The 23,111-nt window shown below is 39.2% G+C and overlaps 1 protein-coding gene across 1 annotated transcript; it reads right to left on the bottom strand.

Moving 5' to 3' along the window:
- Nucleotides 1-14,729: 14,729 nt before the first annotated feature.
- LOC131220351 (ABC transporter G family member 9-like) lies at nucleotides 14,730-22,186 on the bottom strand. The gene is made up of 4 exons (XM_058215295.1): nucleotides 22,097-22,186; nucleotides 16,164-16,968; nucleotides 15,759-16,078; nucleotides 14,730-15,475 (listed from the first exon to the last, which is right to left on the bottom strand). The coding sequence occupies exons 1-4, from the start codon at nucleotides 22,184-22,186 to the stop codon at nucleotides 14,822-14,824; spliced, it is 1,869 nt and encodes a 622-aa protein (XP_058071278.1). The 3' UTR covers nucleotides 14,730-14,821.
- Nucleotides 22,187-23,111: the final 925 nt, after the last annotated feature.

Raw genomic sequence — 23,111 nt, 5'->3', positions numbered from 1 at the left:
AAGAGAGAGGAAGCCTCCCAAATCAACCGACCGTTCTTTCTTTCAGTTACACCTGCCATTCTCACCTTATAGTCGTTTTGACTTTCCTGAAATGCTCAAGCAATGGCGAGTCGAGATATGTCGTTATACACGCCGATGCCGCGGATGTGCTGTATCCAGGCATGCAATCTACCAGACGGGGCTATACATGAAGTTGGGCGGCTTCCGTCTATCCCTGACTGTGGGGCCCACCTTGATGTATTTGTCTTACATCCATTCCGTCCATCTGTTTTGACAGATAATTTAGATCATGATTCTTAAATAAAATATATCAAAATCTCAGGTGGAACACACTAAAGGAAACAGTGGTGATTGATGATTAAAAACTTCTTGTGGGTCACAAAAGTTTTGGATCAACCTGATATTTGTGTGATCACTTCATCCAGGCCTTTGTGATCTTATCAACAGGTTGAATGGAAAATAAAAAATTCTGGTGGCCCTCAAAATGTTTTTAATGGTGTAGATTAAATAACCAATGTTTACTTTGGTGTGGTCCACGTAAGTTTTTTATCTGCTTCATTTTTGGCATGATTCACTAAAATGAGCTATCAAAACGGTTGGACAGTGTCGATGTAAAGCATATACATCACAGTCCACCAATTTTGGTGGATCCACTGAAGCCGCGCCCAGTGAAGTTACACGGTCACAGGAGTTAGTATGGCTCGTTCACCTACCAGAGACTCAACACATGCATCGGTTGGTAGTTTCACCGGTGATTTCATTGTACTCGTCTAATCTTCTTCTAGCACTTTGGCCCACCTGAGGAGTGGATTCAACTGATTCATGGGTCATTAAATTTCTGAGTTGATGGTGTTGTAAATTTGATATTTATAATTTCTGTAAAAAACGAAGTAAAGAAATCGAAAATACTAAGGGCAGGCTGAATTAAGTGTGTTTACGCTGTCCTTAAAGTGTTATTCACCACTTCTCAAAGTAATATCTGAGACAGTTGATAAGTTGCAGGCAAATAACTTCTAAGATATGAGTAGACTGTGTCTGATTTTACATCCAATAAGCATGAAGAAACTAACATTGAATCTCTATGAATAAAAATTATTGGCAGATAAAATTTTAAAGGAAAATTCTCAAGTCAGAGAAACACAGAAAATAATATTGCCGGCTTAGACTGCTACATTGGTCCAGGTCATTGACTTACCGAAGACACAACACTAATCTATTTTTCTCGTACCATTGTGGCCCACCTCACGAGTGGATGTAACTGATTCATGGGTCATTAATTAATTTTCTGGGTTGACGGCTTCATCCAGTGATCCATACTGGAAGTACTGTTCGAACTGTTGTTTAACGTGGACTGCTTAAAGCCCATACATCAGACAGCAATGAAGCGCGCAGTGCATGCATAAGGGTCTGCTGAGCATGTTTTAAATTCCTGCGTGCGATTGTATCCAAGGAGTGGGGTTCTTAAGATTGGAGTTTATTGCATAGATATTATACTAATGGAAATGTAAGTTGATACATAATAATATGAATATAGAATACAAGTTAAATGGTAAAAATCATATATATAATTTTTAATTCTTTTTAAATGTGAGAGACATCATCGTGTTTGTAAAATTGAATATATTATTATTATTTTATTTTATTTAATTATTTTTTCCTCTAGTGTTAGTAATGCTACCGGGAAAAAGGTTTGTGCTGAAAAAGAGTCAAGATAAAACAAAGCATTTTGTAGCGCTTTTGGCATGCATACCTGGTGGTTTTTGTCCATATATACATGGTAATTTAGTTTTTTTTTTTTTTTTTAAATTTTTGGTACGTATCTTATGTTGGGGGCCTTGCACAAAACCTTAGGATCTAGTCTCCCAAAACAAATCAAAATTATGAGATAATAAAGCAATGGAATAAATCAAAACATAAACCACACCACATAAGAGATTTTTATGTGGAAAACCTTCAAAGAGGTAAAAACCATGGGACCTTGTCTAAATCAACAATCCACTATGAAGTAGAACATTACAACCTTCTTAACCTACACAGGAGTGGATAAACAATAAGAGAATAAAAGAAAAATGGAGAGATCTCACCGATCACGAGGAAGTAAAAGCGCTGAGACGTCGACTCCCTTCCACAAGCTTCCTCTCTCTCTTTTCTTTCACTCCCTCACCTTTGATAGCCCTAAACCATTTGGCAAACCTTTGCAAAGCTTTAGGAAACCCTCTTGTATTGCCTAGAAAAGCCCTAGGCATACCTATTTATAGTTTAGGAAACTCCCTTCTGCACCCTATTGCGAAAGGCCTCTGATTTCCGCAATCTGCACAAAATCGCGAAACGGATCTGCGTAACCTCAACTGGTCGAGCAGTATCCTCGACTGGTCAAGCGGTCCACTCAACTGGTCGAGCACCTCGGAGAAAATAATCAGATGGTCGCTGGACTTTGAGTCGAGCCCTACTCGACCGTTCGAGCGCCACCCACGACCGGTCGAGTAGCATGGTGAAATACTTCGAATTTTCAACTCGCTGCACTGTCTCTCCCCTGAACTGAGGAAAACCCCATCATCTGACACCCATAAATATGTATATCTTGAACTTTTTCATCTATATCTATGGTAATATAGTTTTCTTTTTCCTTTTTTTTGTTAGCTTATTAGTACACCAACTGTCAGATCACACATCACTGTTAGCCACCCCTACTAGGGAATTGATGCCAAGACCTCAGTGTTGAAACGAGTTATCTTTCACTCAGTCTACCACATCACTGTTTCTTTTTCCCTCATTCATGGTGAGAATCTTAAACCCATAAATATGTATATTTTAAACTTGAAAGTTCAAATTTAATAGTGGTGAGTGCTATGAAAGAGATATTCAATAGCATTTCTTTTAAAAGTGTTATAAACCTGTACATTCAAATATACATAATCAAGTACCCATTAATTACTTACATGTTTTCCAAACATAAAATACAACCGTGGTTGTTTACCATATATACAATGCTCACATATAGAAAAATCTACACTTTTAAATTCATGAATCAAGCAACAATTAAAAAGTACTTTTATGCCCCAATCGCTCATATGGTCTAGGTGTACATGCCGTAAATGTGCCGATATAAACTTTGCTACAGATGTTGCAACTCCCGCCAATATGATATTTTCAATCAACTTGTAAAAGTTATTGCTCCATTGTACCTTCATTACAATAGTGCTCATTTTGAAACTTTTAAGACATGATCAAACCTAATAAATTTAGACCCGAGTGCTTCGATAACCCCAAAAATATCAGATTCTTCCTTAGATCGGGAACATGTATCACATATGTCAGGATATGCACCATCCAATCAAACATCTTAATGCGCATTGATCTGACACCAACAACCTTACACGTAATGTTATTAACCATAAACATTTGGCCACCATCATACTCGCTATAAGTAGTGAATCAACTTCGATGAGAGGCCATGTGGTATGAAGTCCCCAAATCCAAAATTCAATTGCTGTTAGATATACAGATTTGGATGTGGTCAAAATGTCACAACCACCCGTCTCCTTGTTAGCTTTCATATTGTTAGCCTCCTTAGGTGAATCTTCTAATTTCTCTACTTTTGGGGCTTTAGGATTCTGACAATCCTTCTTCATATGCCCCAATCTTCCACAATGCCAATACTTTATCTTCCCTTTGTCCTTAGACTTAAACTTAAATCATGAATTTTCCTTCTCTCACTCAGAATTTCTTTCCCTATTTATTAACGCATCCATAGAGGGACCCGCAACTGTCTTTTTTTCTTAGTTATTTTGAATGAAGGGTTGAAATAACAATTTCGACATCAATGGTCTCCTTACCATGGTGTTTATGAGACTCTCGTATGACTTTGGATGAAAATCAATAGAATTAGGGCTTGGTCTTTTTCGTCAATCTCCACCTCCACACTCATCAACTTGCAATTAAAGTAACTGATTGAATGCTATCATGTGTTCATTAAGATCACACACTTCTTACATCTTCAGATTATAGAATTACTTCTTTAGATACAAATGATTTGATAGAGATTTCGTTATATATAAGCTTTCTAACTTTGTCCAAAGCCCTACTATAGTGTTTTAATCAAAGAAATTATAAAGAATATTATCCACCAAACATAATTGAATCGATGTTTTCACCCTCTCATCCGGTTCTTCCCACTTTTCATTACTCATATTCATAGGATGCTTCGTTATACCAATGAGTACCTGTTGCAATCCTTGTTAAACTAGAAGGTCTCTCAAATCCCAATGCCTCACTCTAATACCACTTGTTAGGGAATCGCAGAAACAAACGCCGAATTCGAATTACACAATAAAAAAATAAATGCAAACAAAGCAAGCATATGAACACATGATTTAAGTGAAAAATCCTTGCGAGAAAAAACCACGGTACAAAGTGACAAGCAAATCTACTATGATAACAAAAGTACAAGAGATGTAATCACTTATAAATGCAAAAACCCTTATTTTCCTCCTTCCAAACCCTGGAATCGATTTAGCCTTTAGTGTTCTACCATAATGTCGCAATTACACTCATATATATAGTGTTACATCCGAAATAGGAAACAAACCGTGCAATTACGCAAAATTGTGCACGCCATAGATTTAAGCATCGATCAATCAACATTAATTATTTTCACGGCTAGAGTTTGTATTCATGCTCGAGGAAACCGGGTGTTAATGATGTATAAATTGGATACTTTAGAAAATCACACCTTATTATTTTTTTCTATTGGGTCACATCCAAATATATTCATGAAGGTAACATTCATAAGAATAAAATCAACAGTATTGACTATATTTCATTAGACTAAAAGAATAATTAAATGACCTCATAATGGGAGGTTTATTACAACATAAGAGTTCACAACGAAAGTATAAAACTAAATAATAAAATTGTCTTCTTAGTCTTTCAAGATAATCTTTTATAGGAAAAGTAGTCCTTTAAGTCTTCAATCTGTATGTCACCTGCATCATCTGTACGGTTGGGAGAGGGTCAATGCCCTACTCATAGTGATGGTTATCCTTTAAGATTAACAATAATCCAAGATATTCACAAAAGTAACGTAAAGGGTTCTGATATGTCCCGTAGTCTACTAATACGAGGATATCAGAATGCGCAAACAACCTACATGAGATGCATGTCTAGCAAAGTATGTGCGGTTCATCATACGTAGTGATCATCACATTGTGGAATATGATTTATATATAACCAGCTCGACCCACACTCTCACTATGCGGATATTCGCCGGCATATCCAATGTTACCGTAAAGTTACGAGAACTCCTCAGAGCGCACAACACATAGGCTGTGTGATTTACGTAACATAATTTGTTCATAAAGCAACTATTTGCGACATTAAATTTCGGAGTGATGTGACACTGCATTTGTGAATTACACACATCGATTTGTGCACCACTACCTGAAGGCTCAAGGACTTACGTGCCCAAGAGGGTCTCTACCCAGAGCGCATTACGTCCATGATAGGATATTTGAATCACTAATTATGATACATCTTACACATCACTTGCACTTATAGGGAATATAAACTGAATCATAACAAATATAGTTGAATCTGAATCATAAAGAATATCAACTGAAGTATGGAGGTTCTGGAATAGCAAGACACATGCCCAAGCCGTAAAGATAGACGGCACAAGGCCAACATAATAAAGAGAAGAGTGACAATGTCAACTCAACAAAAGTGGCAATGGCCAACATAATAAGAGAAGAGTGACAATGGTCAACTCAATAATAAGGAGAGTGACAATGGCTAATTAAATATAGAGACGAGTGGGAGGGTCAACTCAAATAAAGAAACGAGGCAGGGACAAGTCTTGTATACATGACCTCACATAAATTCAGAGAAATCAATTGTATTTGACATGATGTCATAATCCCCGCAGGGCCAATAATTGTAATGATAATAACTGAATCAATTGATAGGATAATTCCTAGAAAAATATAAATATGAGAGGTAGGATGATTCACATCATTAAAAGTATAGAAAGGTAAGATAATTCACATCATTAAAGGTATGAAAAGGCAGGATAATTTGCATCTTTATAAACATGAAAATGTAGGATAAATTTAATAACTTAAATTAGTGTAAGCTTAAAGGATAAAACCCTCACCTTTGATGTCGGATCCTTCTTTGAGTGTGAATCAGTATTGTGGATCGAAGTTTAACCTAGTGTTTTCACTATCTGAATGGTTAGATCTTATGCAGAATCTTTCTCATATGTTTATGGTTATGTATCAAAATTTTTCTAGTTTTAGGACGTGTCTTACCATCGTATTTGTATGAGTTTAAGAAGTTGTAACCTTATCCCGACTCGACTCGAGTCTACACTTAAACTTTCTAGTCGAGTCGACTCGTTTCGACTCGGTCCTGGTGATCTTGAATCAACCATCTGGAAAAGAAAGAAAGGAGAGGATCTAGAGGATAGGAAGGATTGAGTATGGATTTACCTTTGTTTGGATTGACTCGACAATCAGCAAGCTATCGAAAACCCTTTCCCGTTTTCTTCCTCTCCTTCCTGCTGCCATATGGTTTCCTCACTTTCTCTCCTTCTTCTTTCCTCTCCCATCTTTCTTCTTTGTTTTCTTTTCTTTCTTTCCTGTCCTCATGGTCACGAGAGGCCTTCCAGATTCTTCTTGTGCAAGAAGATGGCGTGCATAAACCTTATGCGGTATGAGAGATACGCCACTCTGTGACCCCTGTTTTCACGACGTTTCTAGGATTCCAGCAACACTGAACTCTCCTCGATGGTAGTCGGATCTCCTTCTACGGGTTCTTAGATGGTTCTGATCATCTCGGATGCTCTTGGATGTGGCCCACCAGGTCTTTGAACATATGTTGTCCTTTTGAATTTCAGACGCGGGAGGCTTTATTGCGAATTGTTGGTTGCAGTGATGTCAGTGGGGCCCGCAATCTTGAGTCTTCATTAAATTCGCACCCTCCATTAGATTCCTTGCGAAGATCGGACCCAGAGGAAGAGGTCATTGATCTGGGCTCGGCGTGGACCATCGAATCCAATTCTCCACGACAGTTAGACGCAGCGGATGGTTGGGGATGCCTCCTGGTTAGTTTTCAACGAGATTCTGTCGGGTCTTGGTCGGTGGCCCATTTCGCTTCGAATGGAAGGTTCAGATCATCCATCTGGGTCGATCTAGTTGGCCTACCTTTCGTCTAGTGAACAGTCGTCATTTACAGAGACATCCACTAGCAGTGTAACGTCTCAAAAAAATCTGTACAAAGACCGGAGTACAACCTCAAGCAGAACAACCAAGGACCACATCCTGTCGTGTAATTTAGACGGGATTTAATTAAAGTACCAAATAATCAGCGAATTAAGCTCGGGCCACCATTTCTACAAATGAGAAGGCCTAAAATCATTAATACCACTGACTCAACGTATCTTAAAGACCTAAGAGAAATTCCAAGAGCCTGTCGCTCTCGGGAGTACACAGAAACCCCGTATCAGACCTGGACCATACGTCGAGGGTCCGATGACCGTGAAACTATAAGACTATAACCATCCTACTGGGCTTGACAGCCATCACAGGAATCAAGCCCAGATAGTGTCCAGAAATGTACAACTTGAGCCCCGAGTGAAGTGCGTGAGAAACGTGAATATCTTTAGAAAATGAGTTGGAACTTAAGTGAATTGGGCCGTTCGCTCTCGCGTCAAGTTGAAGAATTCAGACCGTCAGTTTCTGACCAAACTTCACCCATGGGAAAAGGAAATTTTCCTGCACATATCCGTATAACTGTGGCCCCGATTGAGTAAGTATGACCGTTGATCTGATACAGGTTCTCCACGATCGATCGGCCCATCCAATCGTACCGAAATCACGTCCTGGTGTAGATCCATTGTCAAGGAACATACCCTGTGACGTTGGTGAGTAGTGGGTTTCCTTGTGACCCCTATTTGTTGAAAATAGCTGCCCAAAGGATATAACTTATGTATATAGTGGCCCTGGGGCAATTTGCATATCTTCTGGGCTTATAAATAGCCCTTATCTCACCCTACCTCTCTCATATACAAATTTTCTCAAACCCCTAAGGGAGAGAGAGAGAGAGAGAGAGAGAGAGAGAGAGAGAGAGAGAGAGAAGAGGAAAGAGAGAAGAGAGATTCTGGGAGATCGTTGCAGGAATCCTCCCCCACGACTCCACGCACCGAATCTCCGTCCCGTCACGCTACATAACCTGTTTTGGCTACGATTTTGGGTAAGAAAACCTAACCCTAAAGTCGTTGTAGAAATTCAGGTTGATAGTCTATCGATTTAGCTAACCTCTTACGTCATTTAGGTGCTTAACGTTTTGTTTTCGGACACATAGAGTTTGGACCGAGTCCGAATCGAGCATCCCGATGAAAGGTGAGGATAATAAACTCTTAGGTTATGGTTATCAATGCTCTCAATGTCAGTTAATGGTTTATGTCTAACTTGATTGCTGCTGTGTTGTCTTAGATACGCCGATTTTTGTATAATATACATGTATGTGTTGAGTAAAAGATGCATTTCATGTGTTTGTTAAAATGTTTGAATGAGCATTTGAATATGATTTGTGCTTGCCATGATTGCCGATCTAGGGTTAATCTTCGTTATATATACGTTGATCTATCCGTATAAGGAATTACTAAAATATTTATTGTAACTAACCTAGTCTATGTATTTGGTGAAGTATAATCTAAGTGTTTGTTGAATTGTCTGAATGAGAAATTGTTGATATTTTATACTTATTCCAAGTATTAAGATAGGATTCTTTATTGCCTTATGCATATATATGTATAGTTTCTTTCATATACATATTTGTCTTTACGTAAATTTATGGATAAAATGCAAGTGTTTGGTAACATGATCAATGTGTTTGATGAAATACTCAAATGAAGAATTTACTCGGATTATTTGTTAAATTCTAAAATGATTATCACATGTGTTTGTTTGCTGCATCTGAGTAAGATTGGGGCTACAACGTGGCCAAGGCAATCGGTAACCTTCCCTATTTGGGTGGCCGAATTAGTCACGTCACATTGGAAAAATTCGATGAATCCGGGTCACACGAAGATTGTCGACAGTGGTTAGGCCACGCGGGGTGCTTATGTACTCTATGTCGATTAAGTCAGCGTGTGCCCGTACCAATCGAACTTGCTTAACAAACCGATTGGCCTGTTGTATGTTTACTATGTTTGGACACTACTGCTTGAATTTAAGGTACCCTCATCAATGTAAAGACCCTCTTTAACCATGGTACCACGATCCGCTAAGACTCATGAGCCGGGCATGGTGGTATGGGACACCGTGGTCGAGTTGTTGGCCTACGCTGTGGTAACGAGCCTCCCCATAGTGGCTAGTGAGTAATTAAGACTCGTAAGTAGGGCATGGTGGTATGGGACACCGTGTTTATGCCTATCATATGTGCTTAACTAGGATTGACGACCCTAGATGAATCCTTCAGTTCGGATCAATGATATAAAGGGAGGTACCCTAGCTTCCCAAACCTACTGTATGAATAAGCTTAACTAAGTACTCGATTAACACGAATATACATCGCATTGCATTAGTTGCTTTTAGTATGAAGTTGCACTGTTTTGAGGGAGTACTGTCATATGCGAAATAAGTTACCAGAGTCGCTTGTGAAGAAGCTTTGGCATGAGAGCATACATCATTACTTGTACTCCATTCCTACATTAACAAGAGTAGTTAGGAAATTATTATTATGTTGCTTTATCATTACTGCTTATTTGAGTTGATAACATGTTAACTTTTGCTTTATAGTACCACTGAGTTAGCTACTCATTTTCGCTTGGGACGGTATTTTAAAACACCAACCAGACTCTAGTTTAGATGCAGGTGCTGATGAAGTCTTTGCGACGGAGCAAGACTTTACGGATGAAGAGGAAGAATTCTCCTACTTTCAACTCTTGGGCAGGTCGATGTACACCTCGTGCCGATGCGAGGGACTTCAGGGATAATTGGCTTAGTTGGACACCTTATATTTTCACATTTTATATATTTTGAAACAATTCATGTATATATTAAACCCGGTTACGTACTCATACTCCGGAGGTCTGTGAAATACCCACATGTTTAAATATATATGTTTCAAACTTCTGCTTGCTTAATTTAATTATATCCGAAGTATGATATACTGTTTTAGTATAATCTCACTCATGTTTAACTCATTAATATGGGCGAAATCTGAACATCATTATCCATATTACATAAGTGATGTGTTGGATCTTAGGAGTAGAGCTTTGCTCGACCCTCGAAATTCAGGGCGTTATAGGCAGGATTCAAAAGGTGAGAGTAGTTCGTCGGGTCAAACGTGGTTTGACCCAACTGGCTGTTCGGTGCGCGACTGGTGTTTCCCTACTGTGTATGCGCACAATGTAGGGTGGGGTCCACCATGATGTTCTTCAGAAATCCACTCTATCCATTTGTTTTTTCCATCCATTTTAAGGGCTAAGCCCAAATTTGAGGCGTATCCAAAGGTTGGGTGGCCCATGTTTGAAGGAATATTCATGTTAACCCCCGATCAAGCTGATCCAACGGCTGATGTTTGTCATATAGGGTTCATTCATGATACTTAGGCCTGGTATAAGTTTTTACGCCAAAAGGATAGTGGGAATCATGTGTTCTTGAATTTAGGGGTTCAGTTTAGTGGTATTTTTGTAATTATTGCAGATGTGCAAGTTTTGTGAAATCTAAACTGTTCTACACGATTATGATCGTGTTTTTATGCATTTCTTATGAAAGAACTTATTTCCAAATATTTATGGATGCAAGATCATCCATTGATTTGACTTAAGGGAATGTACGTATATTAATCCATATGATCAATGGTCGGATGACCTGTTTTGTGAGTGGGAATCATTCCCAACGGTTAGATTTACATCCTATACAGATACATATGAGTTAATTTCTTAGTAACGCTCGAGAACTTTCAATACTCGGGTATTGAAATGTTCGGGGTGTTACAGAGGAACCCCTGATTAATTGAACCCACCATGTTTAATCAATCAAACATGCTCAAAAGTGTCCATAGAGTTAACATGAATTTTTTGAATTATCTCGATTGCTCGAACCTCCAAGGACGATCGATCAAACCTGTCCAAAACTATCTAGAGACCAATTTGTCTAATTCAGGGTTCACTCAATCGATCGAGCAGCCTATTCGAACGATCGATCAAACTCCCATATTTCTGCACAGATTGAAGACATTCAAACAACACTAATTGATTATAAGTGATTAATAGATTTATGTTTTTTTTAGATATAATTAGGACCACTAACTATCCTTCAACATGTCCGTCCATCCATCGCATCTCTTCTTAATGCTTAGTAAATATATCAGTCCAGTGTAATGTTTTGTTAATTAGCTACCAGGGTAAAATATAGTTTAATTTGAGTTTGATATGTGGTAAGTTGGCAATTGGTGGGTGCATGTATATAAATTATCATACTCATAGATTCGGGGAAAAACGGCCCATTAGTACATGACCAACTAAATAAACGTTCCAGATCACTTTTTAGAAATGGCTAATCATAGATCTAGACCATCCACCATTCAGGCCCCCTACTATAATTCTCATATTATCTCAAGAGTTTTGTTCATGAATCTTGATCATCCATCTTGTTGCCTTTGAATTTGGAAGTACAACCATATGTACCTATTCATCACGTAGGCCTACCTTAGAGAGAGACCTACCTGTTTTTTTTTTTATTTTTTAAATGGCATTATTTAGGAGTTTTAAAATAATAATAATAATAATATAATTAAAAAAATTCAATTGCTTGGCTAATTATTGGACCTTAAATTTTGTTTATTTTAATAAATGGAACCCAAATCAGTGACTCTTGTGTACCGTAACTGCGACTGGGTTCCACCGCAATGCTGAACCCTTTGCTGAAAATCCTTCCCTATTAGGTTTTAAATGGTGAATTGAAGTGGAGTAGACATCCTGTAGTTATTTGGCCAGCGCCTACTGAAAGAAAAGGTTTTCATGTGCTCCTCCTATTATATAACCCGTCGAGATGGACTGTCACTTCACTGATCATCACGAATGTAAGGTACACTTGATAATCCTAACCCTTTAATCAGCGGCAAACAAATGGGCGCGGCTTCGGTGTATTTCCGGATCCACCCGGGAGGGTACGTGGGACCCCTAACTTTGGGGCCCACCGTGATGTATGTGCCTCAAATCCACACCGTCCAACCATTTTGAAAGCCCGTTTTATTGCATGATCCCAAAAATGAAGGGGACCCAAATCTTAGGTGGATCACACCACAGGAAACAGTTGTGAATAAATCCCCACCATTAAAAACTTCATGGATTCCACCGGAATGTTTGTTTATCATCACATCTGTTGATAAGGTCACAAAGACTTAGATGAAGAGACCACAGAAATATCATCTTGATCCAAAACTTTAGTGGCCCACAAGAAGTTTTTAATGGTCAATTACGACTATTTCCTGTACTATGGTCCATAAGAGATTTGGATCTGCTTCATCTTTTTAAGATCATGCCCTAAAATGAGCTTTCACTATGGATGGACAGCATGGATGTAATCACATACATCACAGTGGGCCCCGCAGTCAGGGCCCCACCCACTTCGGTGCCGAGCCCCAAACAAATGGCCAATCAATGGTGGAGCCCATCGGAATCGATTATCATGTTCATGTGTACTTGATCCGGCCACAGGAAAATTTCCTTCCTTGTCCAAGCTCCATATATAGGGGCTGCATCCATCCAACAAGGTGAAACTGTAACGTGTTCGTGTTTCTTGGACCCAATCTTTAAATGGTTAAGGGCAACTGGTCCCCACCATAGGTTGGCGATGGCCAGGAAATTTCACCACTGATGGGCCCTTCTATAATAGACGGTTAGAGACAAAAAAAAGAAAAGAAAAGAAGAAGAAGCAGTTTAATTAGTCTAATTCCATTTCTTGAACAGCTTTGAACAAGGTTTTCTTGAGTCATGTCGACCTATTGGTCGTCAGTTTAGTCAAGACCTGACCAAGCTAGTATGAATCATCTTCCATTGTAAAAGGGATTTTGACCAAGTTAGGATGAATCATCTCCAACTGTAAGAGGGATTTTGACTGCACTGGCATTGATGTTTAGTCAAATTCTCGAAAGAGGTTTTACCTTCCAAATATTTTGAAAATTTTTTGGACCAAAATACCTTTGTCCTTGGTTCAGTAGTTGTACGCTAAGAAAGTAATGTGGACAAAAGCTTTTTTGGGCATGGGCAAAGTCCAACTCGTGGGGCCGACATTAATGTACATGTATAATCTACACAGCCCATCCTTTTTTCCGTGTCATTTTAGGGCTATGGCCCAATTAATATCAGCCTGATCCAGATCTCATTAATAGAAAATAATGGTGATAATGGCACCTATTCTTGAAACTTTCCAAGCTCACCGTAATGTTTGTTAGAAGTAGATGTGCTGGCCGATAAGGTGGACGGAACAGATCACTCTATTGTGGGCCTCAACTCCTATTATTTAAAAATAATCAAGTTATTAATTACATCAACCTGACAACCACAATCCTTACTACATTACCATTACAACCATGTGTATGAGTCGTGGTTGTAATATAGTAAGGTTCGAGATTGTTATATATATATATATATATATATATATATATATATATATATATATATATATATATATATATATATATATATATATATATATATATATATATAGTATATATGTCATAGTTGTCATGTTATATGGGGTTATGGTTATCCTGTTATATGGGTGGAGGTTGTCTAGCGATGCATGGTTGTAATATAATAGGGGTTAAGGTTGTTATGTTATAAGAGTCGTCAGTCTTGTCACGATTTATGTATCGAATTCAATTTGTTCATTGGATTTAAAATATAATCTAATTTCATATGCCAAAATATGAATTAAATCCAAAAAAATCTATAGGTTTTTTTAGTTTCAATGCTTTCTATGGTGTGGTCCACATAAGGCTCATTCTTTAAAATGACATTTCAAAATGAATGGACGGTGTGGATAAAATATATACATCACAGTGGGCCCACTAAGACCATCCATCTCTACAATGATGGCGGTAAGTACAATCAAAATTCCATTGTAAAATCTGATTTGTGATGTCGTACTAGACCAGACGAGTCAGTCCGAGTTAACTCGGACGAGTCTTCAATCCTGGGTTTGAAAGATCCGAACCATTAGATTTTTGAAGAACCGCATACGATAAAGAGAATGTTTTTTTAAAAAATGAAGGAAAAAAAAAAAAGAAAAAAAAAGAAAGAAAGAAAGAAAGAAAGAAAGATAGCAATAGTAAATGTATAGGGAACAAGATCAACTTGCATAGGACTGAGTTCGTCATCTTCTTCGTTTCTTCTGTCATGTCTTCCTCTCATCTCTTCCTTAGCTTCCATAAAACTTCCATTTGTTTATACAAATAAACTAACCAACCACCCTATATCACTAAAAAGAAAAGAGAAGAAAAGAAAAAAAAAAAAAAACAAATCGACCTTTACACAGCCAATCTCTCACCAAAAAAAAAAAAAAAAGCCTGGCTAGAAGAAACCAAGAAAGCTTAAAAATCCTAACAACACAACACAATCTCTGGCATGGACATGATTTCTCCCACCTCCATAGAAGCTCTTTTTTTGTTTTTGTTTTTGTATTTTGTTTTTTGTTTTGTTTTTTGTTTTTTTTTTTTTCGTTTTTTTGTTTTTCGTTTTCCTTTCCCTAAGTTTTAAAGAGGTTAATAGATCTTACAGGCTAGAGAAAATCAGTGCTTTTTGGCCTTTTTAACTCGAAACCCCAACCCTCATCAATCCCAGATAAGCGATCAGCCGGTAGCCGAAGAACATTACCAGCAATGCGACCGCAGAGATTGCTTGTCCGTCGAATCCAATGCTTTTTATTGAAGGGAACTCACTGACTGGACATGATGCATTGGGTCCACACGGGTACATCTGATCGGCAGTGAACTGTGATCCGATTAGGAGCTTAAAGACGTGTTGGCTGAGAGAGAGATACTTAAACCAAGCAATGAAGACCGGAACATTTTGCACATAGTATCCTCCAGCGAGAGTGAATGCGAGCATGATGACGGAGCCGAGTGTTGTGGCGTTCTTGAGGTTCATAACCATGGCTCCAATTGCAAGACCAAGACCCTCTGCGACTACGACGCCGAGGAGTATCACAAAGAGGGTGTGGAAGAAGTTGCCTGCGTTTGGGTTGAGGCCTCCCATCCAATAGACTATGGTTACAAAGATGGTTGGAAGGACAAGCCCCATTGGCATGTCACTAACCATCCTCGACATGAAGTAAGAGGAGAGCCTATACATGCCTGAAGACCTCTCTTTTGTCAGCATTGCACGCTCTTGAGGGAAGGTGAAGATAGCCTGGAAGACAGGGAACATGCCCCAAAATCCAGAGATGAAGAAAAGGAGCCCAATCTGTGTTGACAGGAAAAAGCGTGAGAACGAACACTTTACAAGGATAATAAAACTCATGTTTGGTTGCTAATTTTAATATTTCTCTACACAATATTTCCCTTGCTTTATAGAAATCAAGTTTGATTTACACTCTTTAGTTGGTTTTTACATAGTCCTGAGAGTTCTATTTCACGGGCTTTCCTAATAAGAGAACTTGCAACCACAGCTTCAATTTTCTTCTATTGAAAAAAATAATAATAATAAATTAATAAAAACAGAAGAAGATATATCTGGGTTCTGATACCTGATCTTGAATGTGGTCAAGGGTAGATCGCCACCATAAAAGACCTGCAAGCAAAGCGACCACTATTACTTGGCCAAACTTGAGGGGGGAGAACACCTCATGTTTCCTTTCTTTCACGCCCCTCCTCATCAAGACTGTGAACTGGTCCCACCATGATGTTGTCCATCTCCCCATCTTTTTATCATTTACGATCTCTCCCCCTTGAATTTCAATCCCTTTAAGCTCCCTTTTCAGCTTCTCAGCAATGTTACTCCTATAGGCAGCAGCCAATTCTTCCTTCACAGCTGCCCTATTCTCCTCCACATCATCACCAGATATACCTTCAAATAGATTCATTTAAGGATTTAAATTAGAAAGCCATTTTCTTGTATAAAAAGGAAGAAAACAGATGATTAATATTCATACCATTCGCAAGGTCGAGAAGGAAATCAGAAGGATTCATGGCGACTGAGGGAGTGTGATTGATGCTGGAGAAGTAGTCCAAAGCCTCTGACCCTTTGCCGAAATAGAGAGGGTTCCCGTCTGACATGAGAAGGATCTTATGAAACATGTAGAAGAGCCTGCTCGAAGGCTGGTGTATGGTCATGAGCACCGTCCTCCCACCACTTCTGGACAGCTCCCACAGGGTCGACACTACACTCTGCGCGGTCGTTGAGTCCAAACCCGATGTCGGCTCATCTAGGAACAAGAGGCTAGGGTTTATAAGCATCTCCTGTCCAATGCTCACCCTCTTCCTCTCTCCTCCTGATACGCCTCTCAGGAAAGGCCCACCTATGATACTGTTCTTGCACTTCGTGAGGCCCAGCTGATTCATGACTGACATTGCTTGGTCTTCTCTCTGTTTTCTGCTCAGGCTGCTGGGAAGCCTCAGCAGCGCTGTGAAAACCAATGTCTCAGTGACAGTGAGGTGAGGGTAGAGCACATCATCTTGGGTGACAAAACCGGTGTTACGTTTCATCACATTGGAGAAGGGCTTGCCATTGTAGGTGATGCTGCCTGATAGTTTCCCTCTGAGACGACCACCTAAGGCGGTGAGAAGGGTGGTCTTGCCGCTGCCCGAAGGCCCTAACATGGCGAGCATCTCTCCGGGAAGCACTGCACCAGAGATGCCTTTCAAGATCATCCTTTCAGAGCCACTGGCTGAGCCGCCAGCATTTTTGCATAGACACCCCTGTTGATTGGTGTTGATTGTGTACACTACGTCTTCGAACTGAATCCAATCCAAAAATTCCACAAAACGATGTTATACTAATGAAGGAAATGGGTGTAAGAAGAGAATATTCAAGGAGCTAGCACTGTAATCAGCTAGTAGTCAGTAGCATATGGATTTAATTAGATAAATATAATTGGTCTGATAATTCTATTATTTATATTTCTGCAAAATCAAAAGGAAATGTAATGGAACTCACATTCCATCCCATGAAAGAACTCACTGGAAATCCAAAAAGGATCTTTTGGAAGGAAGGTATCAAAGATAAATGATCGAAGGCAGCGGTTGTATCCATAAGTTATGGTACAGCCCTCATAGCTCTAAAACTAGCTGACTCGACTCAAAACTCAGCCGAGTCTGACTCGACTCTGTGAGATTTGAGACTGAGTCTCTGGGAAGTGCCATAGCGGGCCTGACTCCGCCTGGACTCAGAGAGAATCGTTCAGTCGACTCAAAAGTTTGATAACTCAACAAGATTCAGCTTCATGACTTGAACCAAGTCGCTCACTGAAATAATCTCATAAAAGGATTCACATTTTTAACTACCCAAATTAATGGACTTTTATTTTACAGCCTTTTAAAAAAAATAAAAATAAAAATAAAAATAATTGCAAGGGTAAAATTGTTCAAAATTGTCAGAACTATATATAAAGATATAATTAATTTAACTAAGGGCCTGTTTGTTAACACTTAAATTTTCTTATTTAATGCAGAATTTGAAAAGCGCTTGGTGTTTAGTGATTTTTGTTAACGCTGAATCGTGAAAAGCACTCTATAATTTTGTGCCGAATTTTCTCGGTAAGCTAATGAGGAATGCGCTCTGTGAAGTTTTTTTTAAAAATCTAAAATTGCCCCAGCGAGAGAGATTTTCTCTTTTACATAATACACAATCCAATTTTTAACTTGTTTCACTTCTCTAGCCCAACCATGATTTATGTGTTAGATCCACGCTCTCCATCAACTTTTCTATATCATTTCAGAGCATGATAGTAAAAAATAGTCCCCTCCAAAGCTCAAGTTGAGAACACTCATGAATGTAGTGGGAATGGAATGACTATTGTTAAAACCTTCCCGGCTTTCCCTGTGAAGCTTATTTGCCATCCAACCTCTATAGACATGAATGAATGAAAAATACAAAAATCAGCTTGATCAAAGCCTTCTTTGGCCACAAGAAGTTTTCAATGGTAAGCACCCAATTCCTACTATTTCTTGTAGTATGGCCCACTTGAACCTTAGACGTCACTTGTTTTTGGTGTTATTTTCTAAAATAGATAGATGACATGGATAAAACATATATATTAGGATAGGCCCCACAAAGTACAGAGTGTCCCTCTCTAGCTCCACTCGTTAAAGCGGATTGGCTGGCGTACTCATCGTGCGAAGACGTGGGCTGTGGCTGGAGTTGTAAAAACGGCTCAAATTATGTCAAAGTTACATGGGATCCAAAATGATGTACTTATTATATCCACACTCCGTTCACCTATTTTGTGATATCATTTTAGAGCAAAATAACAAAAATTATTCATATCCAAATCTTAAGTGGACCACACCAGAAATAGCAGTGGGACAATGATTCTCACCATTAAAACATTCGTAGGGCCTGCATAGCATTTATTTCCCATCTAATCTGTCCATAAGGTCACATGGACCTGGATGAACAGGAAAAAATATATCATATTGATCCAAAACCTCTGTGACCCCCAAAAGGGTTTCAATGGTACATGTTCAATCCCCCCAAAACTTTTTGCAGTGTGGTCCACTTGATCTTTCGATCTGTCTTATTTTTAGGTTTAAGCCTTAGGACAAGCTCTCCAAATTAAAGGACGGTTGGGATATATCACATACCTCATGAAGGGACCCACATAACTTGCTGACGTTAACACACCCGCCAAATAGGTGGCGTGTGGTACACCAGCCAAGCCGCTTCCAGTTGGTGGGAGTAGCACACAATTCAGGGGAGCAGATTAGGTGAGACCCCGGGTCCATAGAGGTGGGTGAGACCCCTGACTGTGGGAGCTACTGTGATCTTTGTGACTACATCCACACTGTCCATCTGTATTCAAAGCTCATTTTAGGGCATGATGCAAAAAATGAAGCAAATCCAATTATTAAGCAGACCATACCATAGGAAATGGTGGTGATCGATCATTAATGGGCCATGAAAGTTCTGGGCCACATGAGGTTTGGATAATCCTCATTTTTGGAATCATTTCTTAAAATGATTTAGAAAAATAAATGGACAGCATGGATAAAACACATGCATTAAAAATTTCTTGTGGGAAATAAAGGCTTTGGATTAAGATGATATTTATGTGATCATTTCATCCTGATCTTTTTTACATAATCTACAGGTTATATGGCAAATAAACATTATCATGGAATATATGAAGTTTTTTAATGGTAGGGATTCAATTATGGTTATTTTATATAGATAAATATGTCAAATTAATATATTTTAAATATTTCATAAGTTAGTTAACAAATTGGTTGTTCTAGATTCACTATTAGTTTTCCGACTTCATATTCAAAATTTAGATTCAAACTTCATATTAAAATTTCAGATGGACTTCAGATTTAACAAACAGGCCCCAAGTCCTCTCAAATTAGTTTAAGTTATAAGTAATTGAACATTAAAAACTTTTCATATGCCACAAAAGTTTTAAATCAAGCTGATATATATTTTGGATATTCCCTTCGTCCAGATTTCTGTGAAATTATCAACAGGTTGGATGCTAATTAAACACTACGGTGGTCCCCGTGAAGTTTTATGGTGGTGTTCATTGATCATTGTTTCCCGTGGTGTGGTCCAACTAAGATTTGGATCTGTTTCATTTTTAGGCTCATCTCCTGAAATGAGCTGGCAAAACGGATGGACCGCATGTATATATAACATATACAACGAAGTAGGCCCTATGGAAAAGACCTGACAGAATTCGGTCAGGTCCCGACCTGACTGAATCTGCACCATTCGTGGGAAAAACAAAAAGAGACATACATCGAGATGATTTGGGATCCTAAACGCACTCTTTTCATGCACAAAAACGCCAACATGGATAGTGTGGGGGGAGCTTCTAGGTGGACCACACGGTTCCCACACCATGAAAATGACATGCATAATAATTCGGACGGCCCACAAGATGATCTTGTGGTCCACGACCATCCAAAAAGAATGTACGGTTTAGATATATTGCTTACCGCCCGCATTCATAAGCAAATTGGGTGGTGAGTGGTGACCCCGGTGCTGTGGGACTCACATTGATACATGCGTTTTATATCCACACCATTCATTTGTCTCATCTGCTCATTTTAGTGCATCAGTTCAAAGATGAACAAGATCTGAAGATCAAGAAGTTTTTAACGGTGAACATTCAGTCACCATTTATTTTTTTTTCCCTTAGTGTGGTCCAATTGAGCTTTTGGTCTGCTTTAATTTTGGGAAGATAACTTAAAATGAGCTGGAAAAACAAATGAATGGCGTAGATAGAACACATACATCTTGACAGGCCTCACAGCGACCAACATCACCTATCTAGGTGGTGTTGGAGTCACTACCCAATCCGCTTCCTCCAAATCGGGCTAAGCCTGCTTGATGGGGACGCGGATTTCCTGCGAAAGACGCGGATTTCCTGGAAAAGCCTTTCCCACGAAGTTCCTGCGCAAGGATGTTGGTTTGGGCCCACCGAGATTTTTTTGAGAAATCCACTCTGTACATATTTTTTTCGAGATCATTTTAGGACGTTAGACCAAAATTTAAGTGTATTGAACACTCAAGTGGGCCACATGAGAGGAAACAGTGGGAATTCAGTAAGCACCGTTGAAGCATTCTCATGGCCATAAAAGTTTTGTTTAATGCTATATTTCTGGTGTTTTCACATCATCCCATTGGGAATGACCTTATAAACGGTTTGGATAGCATAGAGCTCACGAAGGTATCAACGGTAGAAATTTCTTTCCCCAATTTTACCTCTCGTGTGACCCACTCGAGTTCTTTATCCTCTTTATTTTTGATCGTACCTCCTAAATTTATCTCTTAAAACGGATGGACGGAATGGATTTCTAATATACATTTCAGTGGGGCCCACCCATCATCCTTTCGCAGGAACTTTCCGTGCGCAAGGCTTTCGCAGTAAATACGCGTCGTCCTTGATGGGCAGGGAAGCGGATAGTAGCTCAGTACGCTAAGCGTGATGAGTAAACACTGTGGAGCCCACCGTCATTCATACATCGTATCAATTCCGTCCATATGTTTTATCATATAATTTTAGGGCCTTAACCTAAAAATGAAGCATGTACAAGTCTCAAGTGGACCACACCACCGAAAACAGTGCGAATTGAATGTCTACCGTTGAAAAGTTTTTTGGGGCCACAGAAGTTTTACATCAAGCTGATATTTGTGCTTTCCCATGTCCTCGTGATCTTATGAACAGGTTGGATGACAAATAAACATCACAGGGTCCTTAGAAAGGTTTTAACGGTGGAAATCAATACTTCCACTGTTTCCTGTGGTATGGTCCCCTTGAGATTTGTATATTCTTTAATTTTGGGTTCAACCACTGAAATGATATGGAAAAACGGATGGACGGCATGGATAAACTACATGCATTCACGGTGGGCCCAACAAATTTTACACAGTACGATAATAGCGTACTGAGTAACTCAGTACGCAATCCGAATGTTATGCGTGGTCATATTCACGGTGGCCCACGTTAGGCAATCGTAAGATGATCCAGTCGCTTGACAGGATGGCACGTGTTGTACGTGCCGAATGGGAACACTTTAGTCACCTTTTTTTAATTTTCTTTTAATTTCTGTTAAAATCATGGTTGATTATCTTTGTGATCTTGGATTCTTGATATCTTCAAGGGAACCATTGATGTGGGAGCAAAATCATGCGTCTTTTTATTTTTAATAATCAGATGATCCAAACCATCCATTAAACGATTAAAACCCACATTAAGAGATTGATCCGGAATTCATCAGGCGGATGACTGGAAATAAAATTAGGTCAGTGGTCCACATTCCACCTAAAAATTGCATATTGGTTGGGCTTTAGAACCCACATGATGGACGGTTCAGATCATCCAACAATGACCCAGATGAAAAGAAAGAAAGTGGAATTTGAATGTACCTTGAGAGTAACAGGACGGGTGGTTTTTGCGAAGATAGAACGAGCATCTCCAGCCGCTGTTTGGGATTGAGATTCTAAATCCACCTCCATCGCCGCCGTTGAGAGAGAGATGTTTTTGTAATGAGAGAGAGATCAGAAAGAAGAAGGTCTTCTTACGTCGTCTCTCTTCTATTTGTTATCTCCTCCTCTCTTCTCTTCTTATGAAGGAGGAGGGGAATAACAAAATAAAGAAAAAGGAATGAAAGAAGAAGAAAAAGAAGAAAAGAAAGTAGCGGTAGATCAGAAACGAGAATGCAAGACAGCAGAAAATAAGCAGTTGAAGCTGTGACCGTTTGTATCCACAGGTGTTGAGAATTTCTTGCCGTCTTTTCAGCATCCGTCGATTCTCAATATAGACGCGCGTGCGTATTTATACATCCATTCGTCTCTTGTGGCCCACGTCTCCTCGCCCACTCCCCTCAGTATCTTTCTCTCCAGATATCATTCCAGTACCTTCCAGTAGGAAGATTTCCTTTAGATTTCTTAACTACTCTTGTTTTAGGTAGGTCCCATCGTTGTATTTATATGAAATCTACTCCGACCATCAGGTTTTTCACCTCATGTTAGGTTTGGAAATTAAAATTCATCTACATCTGTAATTCAGGTGGACCACACGATTGTAAAAGGTGCGCATGGCGATGCTTACTCTTCAAACTGTTTTCCTTATCATATCCCAGAATCAGGTCCTTATTTTCGACCCCTAAGCCTATGTTTTGATGTAACATTCAATAGTTGGAGTGGATCTTGTATAATTATTACGTTGGCCCTGTAGAAATCAAGGGTAGATCTCTCTCGGAGCGTTTAGTATGGCCCGCCTGAATCGCAGGTCAGCCTGAATTTTTTGGACTCTGGACCCGGACGACTCTGGACCTGGACGCGGATTTCCTGCAGGAAGCTCCTGCCTCGAACCTAAGTCCCCACTGTGATGTTTGTGAGAAATCCACCCCGTCCATCCGCTTTTTGAGACCTAAAATGA

Source organism: Magnolia sinica, chromosome 12 (assembly GCF_029962835.1).
Source record: "Magnolia sinica isolate HGM2019 chromosome 12, MsV1, whole genome shotgun sequence".
In the NCBI taxonomy this organism is placed as follows: Eukaryota; Viridiplantae; Streptophyta; class Magnoliopsida; order Magnoliales; family Magnoliaceae; genus Magnolia; species Magnolia sinica.
Note: the sequence above shows the minus strand (reverse complement) of the source record. Positions and strands in the feature narration are given on the sequence as shown.

What these genes read in the sequence shown, in the direction of transcription:
- LOC131220351 (XM_058215295.1), bottom strand. Translation starts at nt 22,186, where the DNA reads ATGGAGGTGGATTTAGAATCTCAATCCCAAACAGCGGCTGGAGATGCT. An exon ending in CCCGTCCTGTTACTCTCAAG is followed by an intron (nt 16,969 to 22,096) that starts GTACATTCAAAT and finishes GATTGGATTCAG; the next exon opens with TTCGAAGACGTAGTGTACAC. An exon ending in CCTTCTCGACCTTGCGAATG is followed by an intron (nt 16,079 to 16,163) that starts GTATGAATATTA and finishes ATCTATTTGAAG; the next exon opens with GTATATCTGGTGATGATGTG.